This window comes from Cydia amplana, chromosome 2 (assembly GCF_948474715.1).
Source record: "Cydia amplana chromosome 2, ilCydAmpl1.1, whole genome shotgun sequence".
Classification (NCBI taxonomy): Eukaryota; Metazoa; Arthropoda; class Insecta; order Lepidoptera; family Tortricidae; genus Cydia; species Cydia amplana.
The window spans coordinates 5,687,689-5,712,468 of record NC_086070.1 but is presented as its reverse complement, the minus strand read 5'-3'; the positions used below and the strand labels follow the sequence as shown (position 1 = coordinate 5,712,468).

At 37.1% G+C, this 24,780-nt stretch overlaps 2 protein-coding genes across 2 annotated transcripts in view; one reads left to right on the top strand and one right to left on the bottom strand.

Moving 5' to 3' along the window:
* Positions 1–24,780, bottom strand: part of LOC134662046 (protein CREG1) — a 550,933-nt gene that overhangs the window by 490,742 nt on the left and 35,411 nt on the right. The gene's annotated exons all lie outside the window — the stretch shown is intronic.
* LOC134656048 (homeobox protein rough-like) lies at positions 1,119–23,619 on the top strand. Its single transcript, XM_063511568.1, has 4 exons — positions 1,119–1,407; positions 19,660–19,780; positions 22,852–22,965; positions 23,499–23,619. Exons 1-4 carry the CDS (start codon positions 1,119–1,121, stop codon positions 23,605–23,607), a joined length of 633 nt encoding a protein of 210 aa, XP_063367638.1. The 3' UTR covers positions 23,608–23,619.

Sequence of the window (24,780 nt, the reverse complement as noted above, 5' to 3'; positions counted from 1 at the left end):
TAAAGATATTGAATTGAATTGAATTGAATTATATTAGACAGGTATTATGAGGGTAGGTACTTGATTTTGTAATCGTATCATAAATGTACCACAAGTAGAGCTGCAAATGTATTTTTATTAAAGAGGCTGGCTTTAGTCAGTCTTCATACAATTGTGACGTTCCACGGTCAAAGGTACCTTATGGCCGCTGGCGCTTACGTCGCATAGCGCCGCAATAATATTGGAGCGGCGTTAATAATAGCGTAAGCGCCAACCGCCATATGGTACCTTTACCCGTGGGACGTCACAATTATTGACATGCCTTTGGTACGAGTGGGTATACCTATCTGCCTCTTCTAAACTGTTTAAAAGTCAGATTAAATGAAATATTATCTACAGGAAACTTACGATTCAACAGTTCGGTCAAGTCATTTGGGTGAGCTCTATGAAGAGGAAACGTGCAACTAAAAGAAAGGCACAAAAACACACAAACAACAAGAAAAGCTGGGGCAAAGTGTTGCATTATGTTAACTAATATACGTTTTATCATTTATTTTTGATTGTTGGATAATTATTTAGGTGTTAAATTCAACTAGTAAATATGTAGTAAATGGTGTGTCATTTTGATTAACACAAAATTAAAAATAAAGTTTCCATAGAGAAAAAGAAAAAAAGCTTGTCCCATCCTCCTTTTAGGGCGGGGCAAGACTGGAACTTTGACCGATTGGTTCGTCTCACCCCTTTGCACGTATTCTGGCAACTGAGAGTGAGATAGGGTGAAGTGGGCGGGGCCAACGTTCCCTAGGGATGGCGGGACTTTGCACCTGACACGGGATGTCCACGGTCAATCCACGTGTCCAATGTGTCCGCATGTCACGTGCCGAGGTGGTTCGTTGAATATTCTTAATGCTAGCAGTATTTTAATTTTTTAAAACAAAACCAAAAAAAAGTGCAGTAAATTTTAAAATAACAGTCTGAATCCGGAAATCTACTTTTTTTGCTTTAAAAAAGTTTTATCTTTTTATTACACAATGTACCAATACAACTACCAAATAATATCAGAAAAACCTTACTGAAAAATAACTTCAATCTAATATATTTTTTTATTTATTTAAATGTGATAAAAGTGCTCGTTCAAAATGTCCAACGAAATAAAAGACTCGTCAAAACCGCCCGAGACTACGATTCGGACCCCTCGGCCGTCGTCACCGCGGGAATTTTTCGCGCGCATTTACGGGCACCTGGAAGAGCCGAAGGAGCAAGGTGGTGCGGTTGGCAGCAATGGCAGCGAGTCCGGTTCGGACGTGGAGGTCGGCAGCGACGGGGGTTCGGCGAGCTCGATGTGGCCGCCGCCGCTGCCGCTGTGTCCGCGCCCACTGCTGCTGCCGCATCAGCAGCTAGCATTCGGCGCTGGATTGGCTGCTTTTTGTAAGTAATGAGACGAAAATAGCTTAAGGTTTTATTAGAATAAATTTGATTATCACAAGATTTTACATACCTACCTAGTCTGCCTTTGGTTACGTATAATAAATAGGTATAATGTATTATAGTTATTTTACAAGTTGTTGTTCAACTCCTCGTGCTAATATTGATAGCTGAGCAAGCGGAAATCGAGCGTAGCAATAAGTGGTTCGAAACGTGGTTTTTGGGCGTTGCGAGGGATTAACAATATTTGCTGCCGAATGAAATGCAAAATTGTTCACCGCTCCAAGCCACCACCATAGTCCATAACGCAAGTTCTCGAGAAACAACTCAATCGTTTTAATGCCTTCATTTGGTCCTAAATGCGTGTATTCCCAATTTATCGCAATCCCAGGAGGTGATGATAATTTTTTGCTCTTTTTCTGTTTTTTGCTTGTCGTTCGAAAACGGTAGGAAAAAATGGTCTAATCATGATAAAAATTGATATCTGAGGATCTGAAAGGTGCCTTAATATGAATTTATCAGAATTCATAGTCAAAATTTCTAAAAAATGGCCGCCACTTTGAATTTCTTTTTTGTATAATCATGTTAAAATCCGAAAACGTATTTTCACCAGTGTAGGTAGGTACTTATTCATAGTTGATGGTGGATTCCTTCGACATCGAGTGGTTTTGTCAATCCAAGGAAAGGTTGTTTTTATCCACACCTCCTAGGATTGCACTAATTCCGGTTAAATAAAGGTAGGTATTAAAACGATTTTCAGTTTGCTGGGAATTCATTATACGAAGACGGACAAACATAATACGCTTGAATACATTTTTGGCACCGCCTGGAGAGACTGCCACACCGCCTTAATTTCTAATTTCGATTCTCAAAGTGCAGATTCCTTCACGATAAAACAGGTGATGGCATACCTAATTACAATAAATTAGTTACTATAGATCGTCAAGCAAATCTTGTCACTAGAAAAAGGCGCGAAATTCAAATTTTCTATGGGACAATATCCCTTCGCGCCTACATTTTTCAAAATTTGCTGCCTTTTTCTACTGACAAGATCTGCTTGACCGTCTATATACCTAAATATAACTAACTCACTTTAAAAAAGTAAAACCGACTTCCAAAAGTTAAATTTATTTAAATTTTACCCCATATGGAGTACTGCTGTCACCTTTGGGCAGGAGCACCTGGATGCCAGCTTGGACCCTTCGGCTCAATCCAAAGGCGCGCTGTACGAATCGTCGATGATCCCAAACTCACAAGCGGTATTGAACCTTTAAGTCTGAGGAGAGACCTTGCCTCCTTAGTCCTTATGTGTGTTCTACCGCTTGTACAATGGGCTGTGCTCTGAAGAAATGTTTGACATGATGCCAACGGCAGCTTTCTATCACCGCACCGCTCGCCATCGGCAGGGTGTTCATCCACACACCCTAGAACCTAAATGGTCGCGTACTGTGCGGTTTAAGAGGAATTTCCTCCCGCGGACGCTCCGGCTGTGGAATGAGCTCCCTTCCGAGGTTTTCCCGAGGGTCTACGGTATGGGGTTCTTCAAAAAAGGAGTGTACAGGTTTTTAAAAAAAGGTCGGCAACGCGCATGTAACACCTCTGGAGTTGCAGGCGTCCATAGGCTACGGTGACTGCTTACCATCAGGCGGCCCGTATGCTTGTTTGCCACCTATATGGTATTAAAAAAAAATGGGAAGAGCGGGGTCTCCTAGCGCAGTGAGAGCGCAGTACGAGGCTGAAATGATGCTTTTCACCAGAGTTAAACACTCTACTTTTCATTTCGAGCACTACTTTTTTAACTTAACTGTTTAACTTTCAATTAACAATTTAGCCAAAAGTATCGTTATTTATGGAATGGGGAGTTAAATAACAGAATGGAAAAAACAAATCTATTTAAACCCAAATTTCAATTGCTTTGTATAAAAATAAATAAAAACCGTACTTGGAACGTAAAATGCTCTAGTGCAGAAACGAATCATTTTCTGCACTCCTTTTAGAACAACAGTTACCCTCTTTTAGAGCATGAGAAATGAAAAATGAATAAGTATTATCATTATGAACTTTTTTAAATAGTCACTAATCCAACACTGTATACATTTGGTTGAAGGTACGAATCAAAATATTAGTTTCAACTGCGGTTTCAACTTGAGCGAGTCCATGGAACACATGTGTGATCCCAGGGACTGCGTCAGGGGTGCCGGGGCATGAGTTTTCTGCAATGTTGTACTTATTTCTTTTAAAATTATTTAGTTAGGAAGGAGTTACCGTGAAGGCATAAGTTTTTGGAAAAAATTTCATTTTTGGTACACGCTTTTAACGCTGACTGTACTTTTCTTACGACAGACAACTAATACTCATCGAGACAATTCTAAAAACCCCTAACACAATTAGGTTGCGTTGTTTCATCACAGAGTTCCTATGGCCACCTCCTGTCTCCATCATCAGATCAGCTCGATGGTATAGTATGGCTCTTCTCAGGTGAACTTTAGGTTTAAAGAATTTTATTACCCATAAGAATATTACAATTCACTTACATGAGTTAACATTACTTATACTAAGAAGTAAGAGTTATGTGCAAATTTATTAAGTGTTTCCAAAATATAGACAAGAAAATATATATGTAGGTAGGTAGACATTTTTTATTATTTAGCCCGCAGCGACTTACACAAGTAAGTACGCGAGCACATTAGATTAGTTTAATCAGCTGCGCGAGCGCAGGCGCGAGGTCTCAGGCTAACCAGAACTGCAGATCGCGGGATGGGTAGCGACTATGTGTAATTAGAGATCATGGTTACTAAGCTAGCTCAGGCGCGCCATTAACTTGCCCGCGCTCGGCAGGCGATCAGAATAGTGCATAGCGATAACAACTAGTCAGTATCATAGCTTATAAAACAGAGGATGTACTTATAACTAAACAAACATTTTGGTATGTATTTTAATAAATTAATTTAGATTTTATATTTCAGTGTTAAATATTGAATACTTGAGGTACATATTATATTATATTCACTTTGCATTATTTATTAAAGTTAAGAGAAGCTATTTTTGTCAATAACGTTCTTTTATTTATTTATATTAATATTGAGAGTTAATTCATATTATTGCGACATGTTTTATTAACAAAAAAAAATGATTTGTATTGAGCTTGTAATGTATTATTTTATTAAATAGTTTATTTAATGGTTTTTATGTAATATATTTTTAAAATGTTTCTAATAGTTATATGAATTATTTGTATTAAGGTTATTTAAAACATGATGTTTAAGTAATTTTTTAAAAGTGGTATTCGATTTAGCATCTTTTATAGTATTTGGTAATTTGTTGTATAAATGACCACCTTCGTAGAGTAAGCTCTTTTTCCCGTAATTAGTGCGTGGGGTCCGGAGTATTAGGTTGTTAGCGTTTCTCAATTTCATTTTTTGTACATTGTGCTTTTTAGTGAAAGTTATCTGGATATGCAGGTCCTTTCGCATGATTTTGCGGATTAGTAGACAGGTGTAATATATGTAGGTCTGGTTGATGTTCATTATTTTGGTCTCTTTATAGATTTTAGATGTAGGTGTTAAATGGTTGTATTTGAAGAGAACTTTTATTAACTTATTTTGTGACCTCTGTAAGCTGTTCATATGGGTAGCGGCAGCTGAACCCCATATTTCGATAAGATAGTCTATATGAGGTTTTACCAATGAGTTGTAGATTGTATAACAAATTTGTTTTGGAAGACATCGGGCTATACCACGTAAAGCTCCAGTAAGCGAAGTTATTTTAGCTCGAATTTTTTCTATGTGGGTTTTCCAAGTAAGTTGTTTATCAAGTATAAGGCCCAGGTATTTTTCATGGTCGACTCTATTTATGCTTTGGTTGTTTATTTTTAAGGTCTCGCTAAATTGAAGTTTCTTGTTTTTTGGAGCAAATATTATATAATTTGTTTTGTTGACGTTGATGGTTAGTAAATTTCTTTGGAACCAGCTGTTTAGTAAATTCAGATCAGCCTGTGCCTCGTTTATCAAATCCTGCATAGAGTTGCCAAAATAAAAAAGACTGGTATCGTCAGCATATAAGGTTACATCACCCCTTAGGCCAATTTCGTGTATATTGTTTATGTAAACAAGGAAAAGTAATGGTCCTAAAATTGACCCTTGGGGGACGCCAAATGTTACTGGAAAGGGTTTACTCTCACACTGGCCAATCTTTACTATTTGTTTCCGGTTTGAGAGATAGGACTCGAACATTTTATAGGCGGTGCCTTTGACGCCAATGTCGCTTAATTTTTGGAGAAGTATTTTGTGGCTAACGGTGTCAAAGGCTTTTTTTAAATCGATAAATACCCCCAGTGCTACTTTCTTCTGATCTATTGCAACTTTAATTTTTGTAACTAGATCTACCGTTGCTGTAAGAGTATTTGATTGCGGCCGAAACCCGTACTGTTTCTCGTATAGAAAATTTATTGATTTTAGGTAACTTTCAAAACGGCTTCGAATTACAGTTTCTATAACTTTGGATAGAATGGGCAGTACCGAGATTGGTCTATAGTTTCCAGGGTCTATTTTAGTGCCAGATTTATATATGGGTGTTACTTTAGCGACTTTGAGACTATCAGGAAAGGTGCCAAGTTCCAGACATTTGTTGAAGCAATTTACTAATTCGTTAACAATAAGGCTTTGTATACACTTTACAGCTTTAGTAGTAACGCCATCTAGTCCTGAGCTAGTGTTATTATTTAATTTATTTATGATTTTATTAATTTCATTGGTCGTAGATGGCCTATATTCACAAAGTTCGTGATTCAGTGTAAGGAGTTTAGAAGTATACCCATTATCTTGTTTATTCGTTATTTTGTTAGCTAATACTGTTCCTATTGTAGAGAAGTACTCGTTAAAGGAATCACAAATTTCACTTAGATCAGTCACAGTCCCCACTTCTGTCTGAAGCTTTTTAGGTACCTGCTCGTTCTTCAGTTTATTTTTGGATAAATTATTTATTAATGTCCACATTTTAGAGGAATTCCCTTTGCAATCAGTAAATGCGTTGTGGTAATATTCACTTTTAGCCCTTTGTATTTTTCTAGTTACTTCGTTCCTTTTTTTAATAAATTTTTCTTCCTTTTGTTTGTCACTTAAGTTATTTTTATGTTCACGCCACAACATGTTTCGCTGATTTATTCCATTGAGTATGTCTTTATTTATCCAGTCTTGTCTGGGCGGATTTAGTATTTTAGTCTTCTTTGTTTTACAGGCTTGTACGCTGGTAAGTATTCTTTTTTCCAGGTTGGTGTATTCGTAGCTTTCATTTGTCGTATTGTCCTTGTTAATTGTTTCGTATAGTTTTTTGTAATCAATGGCATCATATTTTATTCTCTCTGTCAGACTTGGTTTACAGTTTGTAATTTCTAGGTATATTTGTTTGTGGTCTGACATCGGTGATTCGATTATTGCCATATGAAAGTCATTTTGGAGTAAGTTTGTACAGATGTGATCTATTATGGATTTATTTGAGGTAGTTTCACGTGTTGCATAACTCTTATCAATTTTGTTTAATATTCTGTAGCCATTTTCTTCTAGTAGTTGTCTATATTCATTAGTAGTTCGATCGGACTCCAATAAGTTCAAATTGAAATCGCCGAAAATAATACTCCTATTTGATGTTAATAGCTGATCTGTGAGATTGTCAAAGAATATTGTGGTATTCACGCGTTCCGGCTTTCTATATACTGCTCCAATATTTAATGCGGTTTTTTCAAGATTGATCTGAAGAAAATGGTTTCCATGTAATTCTTGGTCTTTTATATGGCTGTGTTTGAGATTGTTATGTGCGAAAATAGAAACACCCCCACCTTTAGTACCCGTCCTGTAGTTATAATAGTGAGTATACTCTGGTATTTGTATAACTTTGATTTCGTCCTCAGATTTTAGCCATGTTTCCGTTAGTATGATGAGGTGTATGATGCAGTTGAATGATTTAATGACACATTTTAGCTCGTCTAACTTTCCAGGCTTCACGATGCTCCGAACATTCGCATACAAGCACTTTAGGGACTTCTTGTTGGTGGATATAGATTCGTAATTATCTGTTTTTTGATGTGAAATATTATCTTTAAGTTTATTTTCAGAGGATAAGGCACTTGGAGTAGAGTTGTTTCGAGTAGTTTTTAGTTTTTTGACACATTTTCGATGATTTTAGGCACTCCTTTGATGTATTTAATAGCCAAGTTAGCTTCACCCATTGCAGTCCTGTCTGTTATTTCTTTTTTGAGTTTTTTAAAGTAGAGCTGCTGCTCCCTGGTCTGATCACAGTATATTTTTATAGAATTATTGTCTAAAGTACCTCTATTTCGTAGGATGTTTAAAGCATGATCTTTTGTTGGGAAACATACTTTCAAGGGTCGAGTTTTATCTGATTTGTACTTACCCAGTCTCTTTGTTTCTATTTGTTGATCAAAATCTGGTAAAATTTTGGTAACTATCTTAAGCACTTCCTCTAGATCTTGCGATGACCTTTCGGTGTGGGTGGTAGCGGATGGCTCAGATATGCCTTCAATTATAATATTCTTCTGTCTCATAAATCGCTCTTGGGCTTCTGCAATCACGTCTTCTCGCGAATCGTTGGATACGCTTGGTTCAGCTGATTGGGCTTGTTGAAGCTGAAACACATTTTTTTCTACGACATTTAATTTATCTTGTGTACTGTTATTCTGTATTCTGAGGTTCGAAACTTCTTCTTCAATGTTTTTTTGTTCTGCTGCTAAATTTTCTATTGCTGTTTGGTTACTTTTTAGTTCGTCTTTAATTGTTGTAATATCCCGAGACACTTTATCTATGGCTTCAGTTTGTCTGGCACTGGTTATCTTAGCACTTCGCATGAGCTCCATCATCTCAGTCATCTGTTTACGTATTTCTGATAGCTCATTCATAATGTCTTCATCGCTATTTGTGTGTTTTCGCTTGAAGCAGCGCGGCTTTTCGCTTCGAACCTTAATCTTTCAAACAAAGGCCATTGTCTCTATTATCGCAAAACCGCTTGCTCCCGACTTAGCACGTGCCAGTACAACATTCATATTGAAAAACAACCGGTATCGTCATAGTATTAAGGTTCAAATTTAATGTCACTGATATCCTAGATATTACGGTTTGGTAGTGTAGGACGATAGACCGCCCCGAAGCGATACGGCACTCATATTATTTTGATACTTAGTGTGGTGTTAAAAAAGAAACACGGTTATTTATGATAAAGCGTTGTATATTTTTTGTTGCTTGTTACCTTAGACTTTGTTATATAACAAAAAATATACAACGCTTTATCATAAATAACCGTGTTTCTTTTTTAACACCACACTAAGTATCAAAATAATATGAGTGCCGTATCGCTTCGGGGCGGTCTATCGTCCTACACTACCAAAACGTAATATCTAGAATATCAGTGACATTAAATTTGAACCTTAATACTATGACGATAGCGGTTGTTTCTCAATATGAATGTTGTACTGGCACGTGCTAAGTCGGGAGCAAGCGGTTTTGCGATAATAGAGACAATGGCCTTTGTTTGAAAGATTAAGGTTTGAAGCGAAAAGTTCACCTGAGAAGAGCCATACTATACCATAATATTGCATTGTCACCCGACTTACATGTGTATGCAAAATTTCAGCACAATCGGAAACCGGGAAGTGGATCACATTTAACTTGCAAGATTCCATTACAATTTACAACTTAGTTACATGCAGGTCGACCTAATAATGGCCACCTCCTGTCTCCATCATCAGATCAGCTCGATGGTACCATAATATTGCATTGTCACCCGACTTACATGTGTATGCAAAATTTCAGCTCAATCGGAAACCGGGAAGTGGATCAAATTTAACTTGCAAGATTTCATTACATAGTCAATCAATATTTTGACATTTTTATTTATTTTATTAATTAACATTATTAACTAATTTGTAATGTAATGCTCGAATATTTATTATAATTTATGCAAGCCGTTATTATCTATTATATTTTGATTTAATTTCATTTCTTTTTAATTTCAATTAATTTATTTATATTTTGCTACAAAATGACATTGTATAGTTTATAGAGCATAATACTAACAATATTTTATAAGGCATAGTCGTAAGTACTAACAAAAATGATCCCTGATGGTCCTGTAATAAATGAATTTATTATTTATTATTATTATAGTTAGTTACATACAGGTCGACCTAATAAAAGCGTGTTAAAAACTAAAATAACCGAAATAGCGAGTTATGCCATTAGACTTGCTGCAAACACGTAAAGAGAAAATCACACAAACAACAGCTTTTGGGCCCGATTCGGATTTTGAAATATGTAGACATCTATTAGATATCTTTTAGACATCACCAAGATACGATAACGATATGTTAAAGATCTAACCTGTCAAATTTGACATATCGGAAATGATTTAGAGATCTAATTCACATCTAATAGATATCTAACTCTATCTAACGTAAAAGTGACATTAGTCGCCCGAATTGCGCTGCAGAAGAGAACTACATAGTAGAAATTTAATCTATAACGTATTAGTAGGCCGTTTTTTCTGGCTTTAGGTTAGTTTTCGTTCATGTCGTCTCGGATATGGGTGAATATTCTGAATATGGTATCGATGCATGCAGTGTAATGCCCTGAACACAAATATACGAGATGACAAGCGCGAAAGTGGTGGGGGTGGGGTAGTTGCTGTGACGTCATAAAGTCGGCAGTACAAACTTTTTTGTATTTTCGTTTAAACATATCATGTGGGGTACCAAATGAAAGGGCTTTGTGAGTAGATCAGAAATATATAATATACTGTAACATTTTAAATATGTACTTGGTCTAACAAATTATTAAAAAACGTTCAAAAATTTCACAATCCACAGTTGACTTCTAACTGCCCTAAATTGAAAATGGCTGAATGGATTAGTCCAAAATATATACCAAGTGACTGTGAATATCCTCTATGTAATGTTAAAAAATAATTAACCAGATATAGCAAAAAATAAGAAAAGTACATCAAGTTGAAAAAAGTATAATTTTCTGTTACATTAAAACTGTAACTATTATTAAAACATCAAAAAAACCCGACAGTGTACATATATTTTTGAAATGGTCTTTTCACTAGCTTTCATTTGGTACCCATATTGCTAGAGTAAGAAAAAAAAAACAATCCCACCACTTTCGCGCCTGTCATCGCATATATTTGGGTTCAGGGCATTACACTGAATGCATCGATACCATATTCACCCATATCCGAAACGACATGACCGAAAATCGATTTCTAGAAGACTTTTCTTTCGCTGGCCGGGCTACTATATCTAGAATGGATCTAGTACGTGTCGTCTCTTGTGAATATCTTGAAGTTCGAATACGGCAGAAAGTGTAAGTATCGCTTAACGTATGTACCTACATATATCATATCAAATATGTATAATTAATATACCTAGGGACTTTTAGCAGGCAAACTGTAAATACAGTTTTGAAAGGATCTATTGCAGATTGAAGTTCTGTATGGTGGCCTAGGGGTAAAAGCTTAAGCGGCTTTCAATCCGGAGGTCGCGGGTTCAAACCCCGGCTCGTGGTACCATTGACTTTTTCAGAACTAATGTACGAAATGATACATAGGTAGGTACCATTCACTTTTCGGTAGGGTCACTTGTCGAACATTGAAACAATCGTACACAGTGAAACTTTGCGATATCTCGGAAACTAGGTGTTATCAGCTAGTGCCATCTGTCAAGCAAGAGCAGGCTCAGGGACCCCCAGCACCTCCCCAATACGCGAGCGCGCCTCGGAGACGGAGCACGTTGCTACGAGCGTTATTGTGAATTCGTGCGACAAAAGTAATATTTTTCATTTATGTTTCGCAATTTTTTACCTTTAATTTTTTACTCTATATCTTGATATAGAGTCTAGTTTGGCGTTATTTAATTTTTTGTTGTGTTCTATGTGTATTAAAGTTACTTTGGAGCTAAATATTTTTAAATTTCGTTCACTCTTTGGTGCAGTTTTTTTTAATTGTTTCAAAAAACACCCCCTAGTCTCGCAATGAAACATTTTTATGTAGTAAACAATGAAACATGATGTTCACTGAACACCAGTATCAGTACACAATGAAACAAACTCATTATTTTTTTAATTAATTAAAGACTATGTGCGAATTTTGTGAAACTAAAATACCATGAAAATTGATAATAATTTGTCTATCATATGACAACATATAAGATACTTAACTTTAGAAATGGCTGAGATAGGATAGTTTATATGTTGAATGTTTCATTGATGGCAAGGTTAAGGTCACATGTCTAACATTGAAACAGTCGTTTATAAAAACTATGTTGCAAGGAAGTGTATGATATCAAGCATGGAGATGCTTAATACCCTCCCGCGTCCACCTAGTTGGCAATCATGCTCCATGGACATAAAAGGCGCCTTTCTCGCAGCATGCCGTAAGTGCCGACCAGATTTTCGATTCACAATGAAACTTAGGTGTGCGTACAATGAAAAAAAGTCTTTCGCTTTTAGATATTTCAGCAATCTTATAACGATTCCATATTTCGGAAACCTTTTAAATAACAAATTTCAGCCTACCACTATTTTCTCTTTTCCTTTGTCATTAATTGATTGAAAGGATGTATGTATTAATGTAACTTATTTATTACAACGTTTCAATGTTTATTAAGGATGTTTCATGGTAGACTATATATATTACATCGGTTTCACTGTAAAAATTAGAGTGTTTCATTGAAAACATGCACAAGTACACAATGAAACAAAACTCATTTTTCAAAAAAAGCTTTATAATACAGAAACTGTTAAAAATAAGTAGAAACCAAGAACGCCATATGATAGCCAAATAAATTGTTTATCTTCGTACGAAATATTACACTCATAACTTTAAAAACACCAGAGATAGGAAGGCTTGAACTTTTAGTGTTTCATTGATCAACAACTAACCGAAAAACATCATGACCAAACCGGGCTAATCCCAATAAGGCCTAGGCACTTTGGAAGGTCAGATGGCAGTCGCTTGCGTAAAAACTAGTGCCTACGCCAATTCTTGTGATTTAGTTGCCAAACGGACCCCAGGCTCCCGTGGGACATGGCAAAAAGGGATAATACGAGGAAGATGGTGACTGTGTGATAATTGAAAAAAGCGCCCAAGTGCGAGTCGGACTCGCCCATGAAGGGTTCCGTATTTAGGCGATTTATGACGTATAAAAAAAACTACTTACTAGATCTCGTTCCAACCAATTTTCGGTGGAAGTTTACATGGTAATGTACATCATATATTTTTTTTTGTTTTATCATTCTCTTATTTTAGAAGTTACAGGGGGGGGGGGGGGGGGACACATTTTACCACTTTGGAAGTGTCTCTCGCGCAAACTATTCAGTTTATAAAAAAATGATATTAGAAACCTCAATATCATTTTTGAAGACCTATCCATAGATACCCCACACGTATGGGTTAGATGAAAAAAATTTTTTTGAGTTTCAGTTTTAAGTATGGGGAACCCCAAAATTTATTGTTTTTTTTCTATTTTTGTATGAAAATCTTAATGCGGTTCACAGAATACATCTACTTACCAAGTTTCAACAGTATAGTTCTTATAGTTTCTCGGAAAAAAGTGGCTGTGACATACGGACGGACAGACAGACAGACAGACATGACGAATCTATAAGGGTTCCGTTTTTTGCCATTTGGCTACGGAACCATAAAAACGTACATACAACCTGTACCTACGAGTATGAGGCTATGAGCTTCGATACATTGTTACATGACATGAGACCCGTAGCACCCTGTAGGTAGTTCATCATCATAAATTTCGAATCTGACGTAGTACGTAGCAACCTTAATTATTCCACAAATTAACATTACAGAAAGGAAGGGCATAATATGTAATAGAGCCACGACCAATGCATTCGAAACATCTCATACCCTGGAAAGAACTGATTCTTCATCTCGAAGAAAATCTGCACGTTCACAAAATATGGTAGCCAATAAATTAGTGAAAGAAAATTCTTTCGTCAGACGATCGTCAGACCTTATAGTATTTCTACATAATTCAACTACTTGCTGGCTGCTATCTCATCAGTCTCATCACCACAGTATTAAGGACATAGATATACCTATTATCATTATTTGCAGTGCACGGAGAAAGAATGGAACCTGGAAGGATGGAGTGGACTTTTTGTGCCTTAGCTGCCTTAGTTGGCTCGTTTCTTCTGACAGGGTGATCGTATGTGGGATTACATTTGTTACTATATTAGGCTATAAATCTAAATGCCTACAATTTGAAAGACAGTAAATTACTTGATATCAATGATATCTCACAAAAACCTAATCCTGCAGCCTCCACAAATTACAATCACGAATTTAATATAACACAGAGCTCCCTAATTTTCATTTGATAACGCTGTCGCTATTCAGTTTCACGGATTGTTGTTTCGTAATAGTTATTAGTCGAACAATGGGCAGATTTTATAGCGAAGTAGCAGAACAGTGCCGACAATTTTCACGAAAGAGCGAGCTCGAATGGGCGCCGCCGAGGCTATAGGCGGGCATCGAGTCGTGGCGTCATAATCGCATCACTACGGCGCCAAGCGAGCTGTCACTCCTCCCTCCCTCCCTCACTCGACTCTGTCACTCCACATTCTCCACCGCGAACAATACGTTTTTCAACCACGCGACAAACCATTATGATACTATTTTCATAGCAATAAGAATCGCTGTTGAAGGAAACGATTTTCATTCAAATAAGCCGCTTAACTGAATATTGTTTACGGAGGTATTGTCGTCGGGGAATTTGAAGCACGTTCCCGAAGTCTGGCAATGAAGGAATAAGAAACAAACAACTACCGTACCGTACTTTAATATGCCGGTAGAATTATTGTTTTATTGGGCGAGAATTCATTATATGTACCTACTACTAGGCATTTAAATTCTTCTAATTAATAGAATTAATTGAAAACGAGTGGTCGATCAATACTTACCCCTAGACAGTGCCGGCCCGAGTCCTTGATCAGGGTAGAGCGAAATCGGGTTTTGGCGCCCTTCGCCTTCGCCTCGCGACACTCGCGTCTTTTAAAACTTTTTTTTCCCATTTGCCATTTTGGCGCCCTCCGGCGCCTAGAGCGGCCGCTCCACTCGCTCTACCCTAGATCCGGCCCTGCCCCTAGATTCCCAATTTCTATCCTCGTATTTCAAAAATAGTAAGCTATAGTCTGGCTAATTAAAGTTGAACCTGAAAACCCGAGGCAATTTCCAAAAATCTGTAGCAGGGCTCTTTGATTACAAGGATTGCATAATTTTTATGATTTCTAGAATATGAAAATTACAAAAAGTAAAAAATTCTTACAGACTCTAGGATTATCGTTTTCCGCGAATTCAGATTAAATTAAAAACAAATCGCATTTAAATAAAATGAAGCACTCGTCTTATCTCACTGAGGAAATAACTGGGTTGGGTTATTTCTTTGTAAATTTTTATAAAAAGAATAAAATAAAGCGGTAGGATATTCCCTTGCTTAAACTGAACATTTCATTTCACCGCAAGCAAACCAGAACTGTCTGATCTTGAGCTCAACTGTATATATAGATAGGAGACGTAAATATAGTAAAAATCCGAAATGGATTGGAAGTGGCTACTGGTTATTGGCTATTGGCTAATGTCACGGCAAACCGTGGCGCTGAATTTCTGTGGGGACCTGACTTATAGTTAATAATTAATATTATTTCTGATAACTTCTCAGATATCACCCCATATTAATTATGTGCCTTCATAATAACCTAAAGGTTTTCTTTAGTCGAGCGCTCGGTAAGCGATCGAAAGACAGGTATATATTTGAATGTCGCTTGACCATCTTGTAGAAATCGTGAAAGAGTTGCGAGATTTCTGGGACAACGTCCAGAGGATTATACTACGGAGACTTATCTCCACGGCACTCTATTATATTCACAATATTTTTCTAGTGAGTATTTTATTTTCACGGCTAAATTGGTCCGGCGATATCAAAGGGTGCTTTGATGTTTCTGTAAGACACGATGCTTTGAATAACACGGATCTGTAAAAGTATTATGCTTTGAAAATAAGAATTTGTTAAATTGGAATAAAATAAGAAAGATTGTTGCGATTATTATTGCATGGACACCGTGGGGACGACACCTTCCTACATTTGTATTGCCGATTGCCGTTGCTATTCAATTCCAAATTAATTATTTCGACCATTAATGTGGTAAGGGGTAAAGTGGTTAGTAAGGGGTTATAAGGGGGATTAGTTACATAGGTACATGATTCGTCTTTTTTAGCACTTAGGTAATACTTTATAAAATCAGCTTCATAGACGAGAAAAAATATGATTGCCAAGATTCACTTTCTTACTATGAGTATGATAAATTAAGAAATTAAACCCATTAGGTACCATAATCAATTAGTTATTTGGAAAAGTTTTACAACCGTCATTAATTAAACAGTACATTATACCAATACTTAATGAATATCAATCAAAATAACGAATAGCCCTGTGCAATTAGGCAGCAATTAACGACTGGACTTTCCCCACAAATAGCCCAATCATTTACAAAATAGAAAAGAACGGGATAATGGTGATTCCAATCGCAAGATTTCAATGGTAACCCGGCGAAGCGTCTCGCAATATCAATATCTGCAGCAGAGATTAAAAAACAAATATAAAATGTAAGCAAGTCAGGTGTGGTGTTCTCAATCTCACAGGGGCTGAAAGCTGGCTAACTTATCTGTGGTAAAATTGAAGTTCTTAATGCACAGACAAAAGGTCTACTTTCCTTGACCCATAACGCAAATAACTTGTTGGGGCCTTATGGTCGAATACACTCGTAATTAGGGGTGGTAATGAAAATTAGGGGGTAGTAGCACAACCCTAATTCGTTGGCCATTGTTAACATTAGCTATTGTTCATTAATCACAGTTTTTTATCCCGAACAAAACAAACATTCGGATGATGATATAATCAAGTGTTTTATGAATAGGGGGTGGATTTGATCAGTTACGTATTCTCATCATACTAAAAGACATTTAGATAGTTGTGGGGTACCTAGGTACCTACCATAATCATGGCAAACTAGTGCACGGCTCATGATAAGCGGGTACCTACCAACCGGACATCACATTTGAGACAGGAACATTCTACAGAAACTCGTCTAAGTAGTTTCTTAGCATATATGCCTCGACAAACTTCCAGCATCCTTCCAACGTGGGGCCCCCTTTTAATGAAAAACGACGAGCCCCTACCTTTACCACATCTAGATATCATGTGTGCCAATGGTTTAACATAGAGAATGTTAACCAACGTAGGAAAATGTCCTGAAAACGGACCCCGAGCTCCACAGTAGTAATCGGGATTTAAGCTAATAAGATGAAATGCAATAAGCATGATACTTTGCAGCCGCGAACGTTGAATCAATGCACGTGTGTTTACTAAGTACATTACGAGTACTTACATCGTTTACGATTCAAATTGTAGTTCCGATTGACACCCCACTCACGAGTTTATTGAGCGAATGACAATTAAATGTGACAACATCGGGATTATGCTCATATTGTACACCAATTTTATTATTAGATAAAAGGGGTTGGCTCCACCTGACGTATCCCACATAATTTGTGGACAAAATCGAAAATTACCTATTTAGTACAGTCAGCAGCAGAAGTTGCTAAGCGGGCGAGGTGTTCAAAATTACCTTGACACGCTCTTTCTTATTCTCTTAATAATAAAGTCGTGTCAAGATCGTTTTGACCACCTCACCCGCTTAGCAACTTCTGCTGCTGACTGTACGACATGTTAGTGACTAATTATTTTTTCTATAAAATATGCCTGTTGGATTAATGAAATTTTAAAATGCTTTGTGAAATCAGCTTTTCTCGGATGTTAAAATTAAGATACCTATTAGGTACACCGACCAACCACCAAGAGCAGGCGGTTTTCTGTGATTAGGTCTACCTAGACCTAAGACCTACCTAAATACCTATCTACCCGTATCTGTTTGTTGCAGTTTTATTTACATTTTAGTAGGTACCCATATAGTCTCGGCATTGAAGATTACTGCACAAATATCTGAACAAAGCTTCTTTGTCAAGTTGTTGATGTTCAGATAGTTTTCAGCGCCTTGGCCGCATAGATATTTATTAGGTCTGATGACGACTGTAAGTACAGAATTAGTAATCAATTAAATTCTTCGGAATACAAGTTAGAAAAGGTTAAAGGACACATGGCCCGGACAGTTGGTATGGAAATCAGTGGCAGGATGAGATTGAAGCACCGCCGCGCGACATATGGCGCGGTGTGTGTTACCGGGATCATTCGATCATCGCCTCCCGGTACGGGGGTAATTCGGGGGCTAATGAATCGGACACACTTCATGTGATTTAAATTGTCGTTTCCTGCTTGCACATTGATATTACATTTGTAAGTAATATCAGTGACGACTGTGCGGTAAGAGGCATGCGATGCGACGCATCAATAGGTACGTATTAGATCATACAGAATTGTTCACTCAAACACAGAGCATGTGTATGCCACTGTGGGAGTTCCAGATTTATTTGAATACTAAGCAAATTTTATATATGTGCCTATACCTGCCTACTTAATAATTATGTTGTAGATCGGTCGACTGGCGGAATACCTACTCTTTATTGTAGGTATTGTTAGGCACCCATTGGCAGAATATTCTTTATTGTATTGTTATAAAAAGAAATCCTTTTATTGCACTGATGGCTCGTTTAGAGATTGCGTGAGATTATTGTTCTCATTTCGTGCGCGTCTTGCGTGGGAGTGGATCTAATGAAATGAAAGCACGTGAAATGTAATGATGTACCTAATGAGTATGTATATGTAGTAGTATATGGGTCATAAACCGAGGTGATATTTAATTATGCAGTTCCTATAACAGTTAATAATTCTAAGGACAAGACGAAAATTTCCCATCCTAAAAAATCCCCATTTCATTCATACCAAAACTACTTTAGGATATATTTTACAGATCTGAAATTAACTTAACTTTTATGGGTGGGTATATAGAGCCTGATTAAGTTGAGATAAAATTTAAGAATGGGTTTGTTATACATGGGTGCAAATGCAAAGTATATATCGGTCATTGGCGTCCAAAAGGTTAAATATTACATTTAAACACAAGCAATAGCGGGTGTATTAGGTACCTAGATGTAGGCCATCAGGTACCTACAGAGTCCTTCTCTTGGACGTGTTTTTTTTTCAGAAAACCCAGATATTAATTTATCACATATTAACTCGACCAAACTGCAGAATTGCTTTCCTCGTTTTTGTAACATTTAGCTCCTTACTCTATCAGTCGGGTGAAAATGCAAGCAGCCCTACTCCAGTAGGTAGGTACACTACCCCAAAGTAATGTATAATGACGTTCCCCTAGAATCATATTTACATTACGGCAAGAAATCTGATAGCACAGATTAAAATTATCGTGATTAACCCAAGGGGTTTCTTTCCGCAATATGCCGGAGCTCGTACAAAGGCGTTCTCATGGCAGACACAGGAACTATGAGGAATCCTTACTTATTCGCTGAACATGAGTTTGTCTCAAGTTCATCGATTTATCACTTTAGTTTTAGACTTTATGCGTGGTAGTATTATGGTTGAAATTACGACGACGTATGAAACATTTTGTGTCGTAGTCGGATCGTCGTTTGTGATTAAATTTCTTAATTTCGCGATAGTGTCGGGCGATAAGTATGGGAATGTGGTTATCCTTATTCGCAGTTTCGGAATCATTACGGTCTCATGGCGCAGCATTAAAAATTTAAAACGTCCCCCCGTCCATGTATTACTGAATCGCGATTAGAAAGGGATTGAGATAGCTGTCAATCCATATTGATTTTGACGTAAGTGTATGGAAATCTGTTATTTCTAATCCCTTTCTGATCGCGGCATGATAATAATGTCAACATTTTTTTTAAGATTTTGAAGTTTAGGATTAGATTCCACTCTACGCCAATTTTTTTGCATCAAAGAGGGCTGTCAATAGGATCCTGAGATCCTTTAGGATGCAACCGGGAAAACGAGGTTCGATATAGGTTTGTTATGTGGCGTTAAGTATTCATAAACGGCTGCTGACTGAAATCAGTTGATGATCGTCGTTTGTCCCTATCTGTCGTTATGTCATAGAGAGGGAGAAACGAAGATCATCAATTGATTAACTTAGCAGACGTTTATGAATAAGGGGGTTAGTGTGTAAAAAACATTTTTGTTTGTTGCAGTGGCCCGTCGACGGCGGAAGGAAAGCCGGCCGCGGCGGCAGAGGACCACCTTCTCAGCTCACCAGACCCTCAGGCTCGAGCTGGAGTACGCGAGGGGCGAATACGTCGCTAGGGCACGGAGGTACGTTGCTTTGACCAAGTAAGACAGTTTAGGTGTTCTTGAAGCTTAAAGGTTTATGACTCATTTAGACGATGCGAGAACTAGCTCGCATGCGAGTTTAATTACATTGCGGGTTTTGATCGGTCGGTTGAATTGGACGTAACCCAATGAAACTAAAATCGCGTGCGAGTACGCGCGTCGTCTAAATCAGCCCTTAGAGTTCTAGTTGGCCTCCTACACATCATACAAAATAAAATAAATAAAAAATAATTAAAACATTAAAAATAAACAAAAATAAAACCAAAATAAAATAACTAAATATAATATCTTTTTTTTAAAAAGGGAACCGCCTTCAAAAAACCAACCCACTGAAAAGTACAAAATAATTTTTTCACCTCAGCAGCTCGAACAAGGGTACTTTGATTCTTAAAAACAGTGAGCAAAATGCGATTTTGCTCACTGAGTGAGACAAAATGACATTCAAGTGACCTTTATAGTCAAATGTCATTTCAACATGCGGGGTCTAATAAAAGTTCGAAATACTTGGGTTCTATTATCTCTGTCCCTTTCACACTGTTAGCAAAAAGAAATAGACAAAAAAAAGTTAAAACAACATTCAACAGTATATTCACGGTTTATAATAGACCCCCGAAAAACTTCAGACCGCATCGTTCCAAACCACGTACGAGTATGAATTCTTAATAATTAATAAATAAAAATAAAGTTTAAGATTTGATAAAAACTGATAAAATACTATATTTTAGGTATTTTATTGTACAATTAAAATAACGAACTCAAAAAATACACAGATCATCACGCAAAATTAATTATTTTACTTTTAAGAATTTCTACCATAGTTGACAAATAGTACGTATCCGCAATTCGGACCGTATCTTACAAAGATTTTTTTTTTTAATGGTCGATTGAAGTGTTAGTTAATGTTTGTTATTTCTATATTATTTTAATGGAATTTATTATTACGTTTTGTTTTTGTGTTCCATTGCGGTAATTAAACTTAATTGTTTGTATATCTTAAGAAAACATGAGTGCAGCCAGTGCAGGTATTAAGTGATGAACAAGGATTACATTTTTCAAGTTGTCTAATAGGTATGTTCTCACTGCGCTGAGGTGAAAAATGTTGTGTAAGTACTACACGAGATCAAGTTTATTTACATCTCGTGCGCTTTTGAGTCCCTTACTACGCTCAAGATTCTAAATTAGATTCACTCGCTACGCTCGTGAATCTATTATAGAATCTTTCGCTTGCACGGGACTCAAAATAAGCACTCGAAGAAATATCAAACTATAAATTACTTAGTTTTTGAAGTCGGTGCCAAACCAAAATTTTTGAGAACCGATATTTTAGACAATGAAGAACGCTGTACTTACTTGCATTATAAAGACATACTTAGTTTACTCATTAATTTAGTTCTTGTAGGTACTACGTACTCGTATTGTTTTTCTAATTGGTAGTAAAGACTGTTTTTGTTGGTTTGGTACCGCCTTCAAAAACTAAGTAATTACCCGGATGATTATTAATTTTCTTATTATTAGGTATTAATTACTTTTTGGCAAAAAATTGCTTTACGCCGTGGTATAGGGACTGGACACGTAAAGGGGTGCCATATAAAAATTATTTTGTACTTTTCAGTGGGTTGGTTTTTTGAAGGCGGTTCCCTTTTTTAAAAAAAGATATTATATTAAGTTATTTTATTTTGGTTTTATTTTTGTTTATTTTTAATGTTTTAATTATTTTTTATTTATTTTATTTTATTTTTTACTTTTTAGTGATAGGTAGATACTTCATTTATTATAGGTTTTGGGCTAAAATACTAGTTTGTTAGGCTCTCCATTTAGTCTACTAATGTTGGTGATGGCCTAACTCGATGATAATCGCGACACAACATAATATGACGTTTTCGTGCTAAACGATTTGTATGTATATTGCTCCCACTTCCACTCCCATTCCCAGTCCCAGTCCGAGTCCGACTCCCACTATTTTATCTAAATCGGTTTTAGCAACATAAATTTGTTGGTAGGTATACCGATAGCATGGCCACCTACCGGGTCCAATTGGTTTTTCAAACCATCCATGTACTACACTAAAACCTTCTCCAGAATGTAACAAACACTTTTCTGAAAACCGCATCAAAATCGGTTCAGCCAAACGCGAGATAATCACGAACAAACATACACACATACATACGTACATACATACGGGTCAAACTGAGAACGTCCTTTTTTTTAAACGCAGTTAGAAAAAAGTTCATCGACCCACCTAGTGGAACTCCGCAACATAGGCACACGACGACAAGTCGGTTAACCAAAACAAAGTGTGCCTATGTTGCACCAAACCTAAGTTCCACTAGGTACAGCCAGGGTTCAGCATCAGCTCCATCTTGGGTACTGCTCTCCCAAGTGCTCATCAAGATGTGACAGATTACCAAAATAGCGTGGGCCTATGTTGCACCAAAACTGAGTTCCACTAGGTACAGCAAGGGTTCAGCATCAGCTCTATCTTGGGTACTGCTCTCCCAAGTGCTCATCAAGATATGACGGATGACCAAAAAAGCGTGGGCCAATGTTGCACCAAACTTGAGTTCCACTAGATACAGCCAGGGTTCAGCATCAGCTCTATCTTGGGTACTGCTCTCCCAAGTGCTCAAGATGAGACGGATGACCAAAACAGCGTGGGCCTATGTTGCACCAAACCTGAGTTCCACTAGGTACATCCCGAGTTCCACTAGGTACATCCAGGGTTCAGCATCAGCTCTATCTTGGGTACTGCTCTCCCAAGTGCTCATCAAGGCGTGTCGGATTACCAAAACAGCGTGAGCCTATGTTGCACCAAACCTGAGTTCCACTAGGTACAGCCAGGGTTCAGCATCAGCTCAGATCTATGTATACTAAAACCTTCTCCAGAATGTAAGAAACACTTTTCTGAAAACCGCATCAAAATCGGTTCAGCCATACGCGAGATAATCGCGAACAAATATACATACATACATACATACATACGGGTCAAACTGAGAACCTCCTTTTTTTGAAGGCGGTTAAAAAAGTTAAATTTTTTATAATTATTTACATTTCAGGTGTGAACTTGCAACAGCATTGTCCTTGAGCGAGACACAAGTTAAGATTTGGTTCCAAAACAGAAGAGCTAAGGACAAAAGAATCGAAAAGGCTCATCTAGATCAACAATACAGGTATGTTTGGGAACGCCTACATATGTTAGGTACAAGTTGCGAAGTTTGCAAAAAGTTCGAAAATCGAAAGACAATTGTTTTAATTTCAGAGTTTTTTGTTTATACCAACCAGTTTGTGTTAGATTCCCTGTAATATTATCACACACATGCGAACATTGCAAGAGTAGATAACCGATCGATACAGGTTAATTTTTACTTAGGTATAGGCACTGACAATCCAACCTCTAGACTGAGCTTAGGCCAATTATTTCATGAAACCGATGCTGCCAAGAATACGGGGGTGCGGGGGGACGAGGTGAGCGAATCCTGTGCCGTGATTGGTCCGTTCAAAGACACGGACCAATCACGGCACGGGATTGACTCGAAGATGGAGTAACGCTACCGTATGTGTGGCAGAGGGGGTAGCGCGACTATGCTATGTCTAGAGGTTGGATTGTCTGTGGGTATAGGTATGCCATAATATTATGCATGTTATAGTCAGCCGACGGGTATCGAACCGACTGTGTTTTTATTTGGCATCTTCTATTTTCCAGACAACTCGCAGCGGCTTCAGGCATGTTCCCCGCGGTCCTGCCCCCATACTGCCCGCCGCCTTGCCCTTGCCTGCCGCCACAACAAACGACGCAACCCCTTCATAAGTAGTTTGTAAATACTAACCCCTTATTCATAAACGTCTGCTAACTTAATCAGCTGATGATCGTCGTTTCTCCCTATGTCATAACGACAGATAGGGACAACCGACGATCACCAACTGATTAAGCTAACAGCCGTTTATGAATAACGTTTATGATTACTAAGAAATCAGTCAGTGGTGATTATAATCAGCTCAAATTACCTACGCATTTAATGTAAAAATCTCCACTTAGATACAGTTTCTCTTTCTAGGGCATGCTGTATAACTGATAAGCTGTACATGTATTATTATAGTATTCGTTTTAAGAAATTTTATTAAATAAGTAGCTATATCTCATTTTACTTTAAAAGAAGAAAATATGTTACATATGCACAGTTGCGGATTACCTGTTAGGGTAGCCTAGATAGGTATTATTAAGTAGAAAAATAAAAGATGGTTAAATTGTTGAAATATATTTATTTGGGAAAAGTTAACTTACCATGGCCTTTTCCACGAGGAACGCTCGTCCGCATGTAGAAGAGTCCATGGAAAACAGTTTTTATTTAATATATTGCACACAGACAGACATATGTAAGAGGATTCTACATTAACATTGTAGGTAAAATTGAGAAAAACAAACGAAAACAAATAGACATTTTATCCTTAACTATAAATTGGGGTTAAACGCGCGAATAACATTTAGGTACTTTGCCAGAAAATGTATGTTTTGACTTGCAAATCGAAATTTGTGAACAATCTTGTCATTATAATTATTTAAATTAATGTAATAAAAGAACAGTTTCATGCAATAATCCAATTAAAAAATGTAGTTACATATTGACAACTTTACGTATAGATTCGTTACTTTACTTAGTTATTGCCATATAAATTATAATCACATGAATTCTCAATATAACGTGTAACGAATTACACCCAAGCAACTGTTTAGGATCCTTTGGAATGTCAATTTAAAACTAGCCCTAGCATTCTGAACGTTAACATTTAAAATAAAATATAACCCACGATTCTATATTAAACAATGAAGTCAAATTCATATTGTTTTTTTTTCTCACTTACGAACTAGAAACGTAACATTAAGCCACAGCTTTTACATAAATTGAAAAAGATTGAATCGCCTGCTTGCGTTTAACATCTTATGCGGACGGCTGGTGCGATAGATACCTGTCTAAAATCCGTGCATT